General features: G+C 60.2%; 1 protein-coding gene across 1 annotated transcript; it reads left to right on the top strand.

Moving 5' to 3' along the window:
* The first annotated feature begins 2,065 nt into the window (after nt 1-2,065).
* LYPLA2 (lysophospholipase II) lies at nt 2,066-6,359 on the top strand. The gene is made up of 9 exons (XM_009882215.1): nt 2,066-2,143; nt 2,919-2,950; nt 3,658-3,723; nt 4,526-4,573; nt 4,775-4,845; nt 5,123-5,196; nt 5,373-5,474; nt 5,904-6,080; nt 6,309-6,359. Exons 1-9 carry the CDS (start codon nt 2,066-2,068, stop codon nt 6,357-6,359), a joined length of 699 nt encoding a protein of 232 aa, XP_009880517.1.
* Nucleotides 6,360-7,909: the final 1,550 nt, after the last annotated feature.

Here is a 7,909-nt window from a genome sequence, read left to right as displayed (position 1 = left end):
GGAAGAGGCTGGGGACAGTTTATTAAACGATAATTAGCAATTTGCTCCCCACGGACCGGGTGGCGGGTTTACCCCCGGCATCGCTCTGGTGGGTGAGGACCGCGAGAGCTGTGGGGCTGCCACCGAAACAGCCCAAATCGGGCACAGATTGGTCTCCTTTTTTTTTTGGCGCGTGGGTGCTGTTACACGGCCACAGACCCATCTTGGGGCTTCATCCTTCCCCTGTCACGTTTTGGCCTCAGAGCTGCCTCTCCTCGAGCTGTTCTTGTGGCAGCAGCTGTGGACCCTCCTGTAGATCATAGACCCATAGAATGGTTTGGGTTGGAGGGAACCTTAAAGCTCATCCAGTGCCACCCCCTGCCCTGGGCAGGGACACATCCCACCAGCCCAGGTTGCTCCAAGCCCCGTCCAACCTGGCCTTGAACACCTCCAGGGATGGGGCAGCCACAGCTTCTCGGGGCAACCTGCCCCAGGGGCTCACCACCCTCACGGGAAAGAATGTCTTCCTAATGTCTAAACCTCCCCTTTTTCAGTGTAAAACCATTCCCCCTTGTCCTACCCCAGGAGTGGGGCAGAAACACCCCAGAGAGGTCTCGGGTTTCTCCGAGGTGTGGCCGTGGGGTGCTTTGGGCAGCCTTGACCCTCAAAACCCCTCCTTTGCCTGAAGTCTCTGTGAATAAGGCAAAGACGTGAGTCTGTCTGCTCCGGGAACACGTTTCAGCGTCTCCATCTGTCATGGAAGATGCTTTTATTTATGGCTCTTCTTGCCAGGAATTTTGGCAGGTGTTGTTTTTCCTCGCTGGTTGTTTTGACCCTGGAGTACACACGAGCACGTGGGCTGTGTGTCTGCGAGGTTCGCCAGACCCGGGGAGCTTGTTGTTCCCGGTGTTTTTATTTGAGTCGGGGAAACAGCTGACAAACAGTTGGTGAAACGAGTCGGGCAGGTCTTGGCCCAGGCTGGTGGAGGAGGTGGCTGTTTCTGTCGGGTAAGGCTGTCTGCCGGGGTACCGGGAGTTTGGGGGGAGTTCGGGTGGTCCCATGCCATCCAAAACCCTCCGGGGATGGTGCGTACTGTGAGATATGAAGACTGGAGCAGACCACGGGGGCTGGTCTGGCTCCTGGCAGTAGCCAAGAGGCTGATCTTGCTCCTGGGAGATGATGGAAGCGCTGTAAATGTGCTCTGATCTAATTAGTCCTGGGCAGTAAGCGGGGGTTAGGGCCTGTCACATGAGGCGCGGTAGTTTTAGTGATTTGTGCCGGACTGGGAACAAACACCATCGACTGTCGTGTCTGAAGGCGGTGTTGTGGGGGCTCCTTAGCTCTGCCGGAGCCGCCCGCCTCGCAGGTGACACCAGGATCCAGGAGGTGACCGTCAGCCCTTTGTGCTGGCAGGAAGCCGTTGCGGTGGGGACAGCAGTGGTGGCCCTGGCTGGCTGCCCATCGGGGAGGGACAGCGATGCCATCGCTGGGGGGGGACCGGCTCGGGGAGGCAGCGCAGGGCTGGGTCTCAGGGCAGCGCCTGAATGCTGCAGTTAATCCCCCAACAGCTCCATAAAAGAGGGCTGGACCTTTTATTAGCGCTATAACGCCTGTGTTGCTGCGTGCTGAGGGCCGGCGTTTCCTGCTTCCCCGTCGGAGCAGATGTGGGTCAGGCTCCTCCTCGGCTCCGCTGGCAGCCGGGAAGGGATGCTGAGGCTGCGCGACGCCCGGCCGCCCTCTGCCCACGTCGTTACAGTCACAGAAATAACTTTGGCTTTGAGGTGTAACAGAAAGAGCTAATTTTAACAATTCCAACACCCCACGCGCCCATCCCCACTCGCATGCATCTGGTGTTGCGACGTGGGAAGCGTTTGCTGCTTCCTGGCTCTCCAGTGTTGCCAGGCCGGGGACGGAGCAGGGCTGTCCCAAGGGCTGAAACATCAAAGCCTTCATGTACTCTTTAATTTTCCCCCAAATAGGTGGTCCCTCTGGAGCAATTAGTTCCGGGGGGAAGAGTGGTTTATTTGCCTGCCTTACCTTTGTCCCTCTGTCCCGCAGGTGCCAGTGTCTGAGTCCCTCTCGGTGTATGTGTGGTAACAACATGTCTGTCCCCCTCCTCGCTGACGCAGTGACTGTCTCAGGGGCAGAGCGGGAGACTGCCGCGGTAAGAGCCGGACCCCTCCTGCCTCTCTTGCTTCTTCCCTTTTAGCAGTCTTGAAGATAAGGAGCTGCTTCCATGGGGTTCAGAGGAACCATGAGCTCTGTTCTTCAGATTATTATCTTGGTGCATCAAAGGGGATGTAGGACCAGCAAGGTCTCGTCTTTCTGGGGAAAAGTAGCTGTCCTTTGGGCTGGGCTGGTTGTGTCTGGTGCTTGGTTCAGCGCGGAAGCCCGGGCACAGCCTCGCAGGTAGGCGTGACCTGCAGGGAAGTCAGTGGGAGTTGGATCTGATTTGGCTATTTAGGTTTTTAAAAGCAAATCCCCCAAAGAAAATCCTCTGTCCTTCCCTGGGGCTGCCTTCCCCCTGCTCCCCGTTGCTTAGGAGTTGCTCTAGCTTTAGATGAAAAGCCTGTAGGGATGAGTTTTGTGAGTCCTTGGCAAGCTCGGCCTCTGCTCAGCGTGGTGCCGTGCAGCCTGGCGGGACGATCTATCGCTCCCCGGCCCTCTGCTACGCTGGGCAGCCAAGGGGCCGACAACGCTCACGGACCTGGCCGTGACAGCATGATGTGGCATGATGATGTACCTGTTCCACCCAAACGTCATGCTCAAAGCTGCAGAGACGTGTCATTAGCATCAGCTAATTTCTGCCTGTTTGAGTCTCTTCTAGTTAGTGACTAAGTGGCCTTTTGCCGCTTCTCTGCGAGCCCAGCCCTGCCTCTCTCCCAGGGCATCGGCTGTCGCACCAGCTAATTCTTTTGTTTTTCTGCTTAATTTAACAGGTCATTTTTTTACATGGCCTTGGAGACACGGGGTGAGTATTCCTGGAGCTGGCTCTGGCTGTGACGCGGGGTTTGCTGAATGCAGACCAGGGTCCGGCCGCTCGCTGCCAGCACTGGTGCTGCTCTCCCCAGGGGCAGCTCCGAGATTTGTCTGGGGCTTTGAGCTCGGTCCGATAGCCGTGCCTGCGCCACCCTCGCAGGGAATCGCCGGCCAGCAGCTGTCTGCAATTCAGCTTGAATATTTATGATCCCAGCAGCCTGGCAGCCCCCCGCCCCCTGCGGGTTTGATTTTCTGCTTTCTTTAAGGCAAGCAGATAAGCACTGCGGTTTTTCCAGTCCTTGGGAGGGCTGGGAATTTGGGTTGTGTCTACACGAGTGCATGTCTCTAATGTGCAAGGCTACCTTAGAGGACACCGTGAGATACAGCAGTAACAAAAGGCTTCTCCCTGCACAGGAGATTCTCTCTCCTCCCTTGCTGATAGCAGCCCCTCTGCTCCCAGCTGCGGGGCTTTGTGTGCTGCCTTTGCCCTGCCGCAGAGGAGATCTGTGCTGGGGATTCACGTTGGGATTCAGGCTGCTGGGGTGGGTAGGACCTGGTAAAATAATGTCAGGGTAGGGGCAGGGGGCCAGCAGCCTTGGAGAAAACCTGTCCTTGGGGCAAATCCCTCAGCTTCACCAGCATCTTCCAAAACGCTAAAGCAAGCCTTGAACTCCCTCCTCTCCTCTCCTCTCTCCCCAGGCACAGCTGGGCTGACGCTCTCTCCTCCATCCGCCTCCCCTACGTGAAATATATTTGCCCTCACGCGTAAGTGCTGTCCTTGCTTCGGGACGGGCCCTGGGTGGGCTCTGATGCTGGTGCCCGCTGCTGAGACTGTTCGGGGAGGCAGATGGTGGCCCGTGCCCTGACCTACCCACGGGGCTGTGCAGTGAGGCTTGCTCTCTTGCTGTGGCCAGTTAATTCAGGGCCCCAGCCCTGATGTTTTCTGCCTGCAGGCAGAGCAGTTCCCCACAGAGCTGATCAGCGTGGGAGCTGCTGCTCTGAGTCTGTTTGCTCCTCTGTCCTATCCTCTGCCTCTCCCCGACGGCTGCAGTGACAGCCAAAAGCACTGGAGCTGCTTCCCTGTCACCCTGCTCAGGCAGGAGTGGGCTCAGCAGAAAGGGAAAGAAACGCTCCCCGATGTTTCCCCAGTGTCGATAGCAGCACATGCAGGGGGCACTCACCGGGCTGGGAGAGCTCTGCCGCAGCAGCGTCCCCGGCAGCAGGGCCTCGGCTTCCCAGTGTCCCGTCTCAGCAGGAGAGGCAGCCGCTCCATCAGCGTCTCCTCGCTCGGCAGAGGCAAACAGGAGAGGGAAGCAGGTGCTCTCCTCCCCAGGCGGAGTGCTTGGCAACGCTCTGGAGCCTCCAGCTCAGCCGGGATCTGCTCAGCGCTTGCGGGTGATCCCTGGGGTCACCTTGCAGCCCCCAGGCTGGGTCTGGTGGCACTCACCCGCTGCTGTCCCTCGGGAGAGGTGTCCTGCAGCTGCAGACGGGAGGGCTGGTCACGCTGCTTCCCTTGGCTCAGATTTTCTTCTCTTGCACTTGAACTAAAACACTGTTTTCTCCACAGGCCCCGGATCCCGGTGACCCTCAACATGAAGATGGTTATGCCCTCCTGGTCAGTGCTTTGGGTGGCAGGGGTGGGTGGGAGGAACCCTTTTTGGGGATGTATTTGGGGAGTGAGAAGAAGGGGGGGGGGGGGCTTTGAAGACCCAAAATCCAATGCCCTGTAGGAGTCAGGGCAAGGGCAGAGCACACCCACCTCCCCACACCCTGTGGGCTGGGAGAGGTTTAGGGCTGACTCTGCTTCTTCTCCCAGGTTTGACCTGATGGGGTTGACTCCAGATGCACCTGAGGACGAAGCTGGGATCAAGAAAGCTGCAGAAAACAGTAAGGCTTTGGGGAGGGGGAAGTGCTGAGCTCCTGGGTGCTTCTCCCTCTCTGGGACAGGAGCAGATATCTGTCTTCCACCTCTTCTTCCTTTCTGCTCTCCTGTGATCCCAGCCCACCTTCTCCATGGCTGAAGCCAAGTGTGTTCAGTCCCTGGGACCTCTGGCACCTGCCTCTCCCCGATGTGCTGAGTGCTCTGTGTGCACCCCCAGGCCTTGGGTGCTGCTTTTCAGCCCCCCCCCACCTTTCACTGACCCATTTCTCTGTCTTCTTTTAGTCAAAGCAATTATCGAGCATGAGATGAAGAATGGGATCCCACCCAACCGCATCATCCTGGGGGGCTTCTCACAGGTGAGCTGGGCTGCAGGGGGCTGAGGTGGAGCAGACTGGGACCCCTCTGAAGACACCCCTCAAAGGGAGCATCCGTGGGGAGGAGGCGGGTGCATTCTGGGCGAGCCGGGTCTGGTGGGTGCTCCGGGGCTGCGGATCCCTCCGTGGCACTAACAGACCTTCCTCATCTGCTGCAGGGCGGCGCCTTGTCGCTGTACACGGCTCTCACCTGCCAGCACCAGCTGGCCGGCATCGTGGCGCTCAGCTTCTGCCTCCCGCTGCACAAAGCCTTCCCGCAGGTACCCTGCGCTGCTTCTGCCCCGCGTGTCTGCAGGGAGGGTCAGGGAGGGGATTTTCCTGCTGCAGTGTGAGCCTGAGGCTGCTGGAGGCAGGAGGTGCCTGTGGTGGGGGATTAATCCCACACCCCTGCTCCTGGGGCACAGGAGAAATCAGGAGACTACCCTCCCATCTGCTGTGGGCATCTGCAAGCCGATCTGCTCCCCACACCTCCTCACGCCCGCCGGGCAGCAGCTCTGTCCTGGTGGCAGTGTGGGAGGAGGTGTGTGGTGGCAGAGCAGCAGACGCTGTGTGAGCAGCTCTGCCGTGTCCCTCCTGAGGAGGGGAGCTGCCAGGTGATGTGCATGGGGATGCAGAGAAAGCATCTGACCCATTCCCCATGGGGTATCTCCTCTCCTGGGCACCCCTGAGCGCTTCCTTCCTCACCGCAGGCAGCGAATAACGGTGTGAACAAGGACATCGCCATCCTGCAGTGCCATGGGGAGATGGACCCCATGATCCCTGTCCGCTTCGGGGCCCTCACTGCTGAGAAGCTGAAATCTGTCGTCACTCCCACCAAGGTCCAGTTCAAAACCTACCCTGGCGTGATGCACAGTTCCTGTCCTCAGGTCAGTGCCTCGGGGCGGAGAGAGGGGATGGGGCTGTCAGGGGCTGGTCTCGCCTTTGGGACCGACCCCGGCACGGTGGGTCAGGCAGGGCAGGGACGTTGCTGAGTCCAGAATGTGTTTATTGCCCAATTCACTCCGGGGTGGCTGCGCAGCCCTCGTGCCCCCACGCTTGAGGCAAGGCACGGCGCTTGAGGAGCCCCGGAGTGACGGGCTCTGCGCTCTCCGCAGGAGATGATGGCAGTGAAGGAGTTCATTGAGAAGCTGCTGCCCCGGATCTAAGCGGAGCCAATCGAGACTGTCGCGGGGAAGGACGCCGAGATCGCAGCCGCCGATCTTTCCCTCGTGACCTGTCCACTGCAAATGGAAGCCATGGCACCCCACCGCACCTCCCGCCGCACCACCGGCCCCCACCTCTCCCCGTCTCCTCGCACCGTGTCCTCTCCGGCTGCGGGTGCCCCGTCTCTCCCTGCTGCTCTCGGAGCAGAGATTGGAGCTGTCTAAGGCGAGTCTTCGAGTGGCCTTTTCTCTCCTCCTCTTGCTCCGAGCGGTTTCTGTGGGGGTCACCATCCCCTTGACTCTCCATTCAGGCACCGCAGTGTGTGGGTCTGGCACGGCGGGGGTGAGGGTTTTTTGTTGGGTTTGGGTTTTTTTTGTAACAGTATTAGGGGTGGGACGTGCCCCCTGTGCAGCGGGAGGAGCGGTGCAGGCACAGGGCAGGGCTGGGGCACCCTCCGTGGTCCGGAGCAGCCCGTGCTCCTCCTCTGCCCTCGGCCTGGCCTCTGCACGGCTGCTCTTGGCCTCCGCTCAGGCGACTCACGGGTTTTCAATCAGAGCTCAGGAACCCGAGACTCTCCTGCGAATGCCTCAAGGCCCAGAGGAGAGGCTCTGCTCTGGGCCGGTACTGCCAAAGGCTGCCCCGTCTCCCCGGGGCCGGTAGAATGGCGTCCACGCAGCTCCTGCACCTCCTCGCACGGGGCCCCGGCCCCTGCCCTGTCGCACACGCACACTCCCCGGCGGGCTCATCCCGCGCTCCAGCAGCCTCAGCCCTCGGCTTGTGGCAGCTCTGCCCTCCATGAGATAATCGCTTCCTTCCTCCTCCTTCCTCTTGTTGCTTTTACAATCTCCTCCTCAGCCCGGCGGGGGGTCCCAGAGGTGTCTCTCCCTCCCTCGGCCCAGCTCTGTGCCCTCAGAGCCCCAAAGTGCTGCCGTTTACAGACGGCGTCCAAGCAGCTTTGCCATGGAGCCTGCCTGGCACTGGCCCGGTCCTTAACGTCTCTCTTGCTGCTACTTCTCCTTCCCTTTGGACTCGGGCTGGCTCTGGGAGGGAGAGGTGATGTGAGGAGAGGTTCCCGGCCCCCAGGGATGGCTCCTGGCGCAGCTGGAGGAAGCAGCTTTGCTCCCAGCCATCATCTCACCAGCATCTAATGCCTGGGTGCCGCTGCGCCCCGTCCTGTGGGTCTCCGTGCTCTCCAGGGCTGGGGCTGGGGGGGTCTCTCGGCCTTTCCGTGTACAATCACAGGTTTCCCTGGGGGCCCTTGCATGGCTGGCTGGAAGCTGCAGCCAAGGTTTGTCCTCTCCAGAGCGGTGGCGCGGCTCCCTGGGGACGGGGCGCCGAATGTCTCCCCCTCGGGGTGGGCTCCTGGCCGCCCCCTCCCCTCCCGCAGGGCCGAGGGCATTTGCTGTTGAGCAGCGCTGCCCTTCTCCTCCGCCTCTCCTCCATGGGCTGAGCCCACAGCACTCTTGGGACCGCACGGGCTGGAGCTGTACATGTCTTTTAAAAAAACAAAAAAACAACAAGAAAAACCACCACAAAACCCACCTGGCCGAAG

The sequence above is a fragment of the Charadrius vociferus genome, unplaced genomic scaffold (assembly GCF_000708025.1).
Source record: "Charadrius vociferus isolate BGI_N301 unplaced genomic scaffold, ASM70802v2 scaffold613, whole genome shotgun sequence".
Taxonomy (NCBI): Eukaryota; Metazoa; Chordata; class Aves; order Charadriiformes; family Charadriidae; genus Charadrius; species Charadrius vociferus.
This window is presented reverse-complemented; position numbering and strand designations above follow the sequence as displayed.

What these genes read in the sequence shown, in the direction of transcription:
- LYPLA2 (XM_009882215.1), top strand. Translation starts at nt 2,066, where the DNA reads ATGTGTGGTAACAACATGTCTGTCCCCCTCCTCGCTGACGCAGTGACT. An exon ending in CATGGCCTTGGAGACACGGG is followed by an intron (nt 2,951 to 3,657) that starts GTGAGTATTCCT and finishes CTCTCTCCCCAG; the next exon opens with GCACAGCTGGGCTGACGCTC. An exon ending in AAATATATTTGCCCTCACGC is followed by an intron (nt 3,724 to 4,525) that starts GTAAGTGCTGTC and finishes TTTTCTCCACAG; the next exon opens with GCCCCGGATCCCGGTGACCC.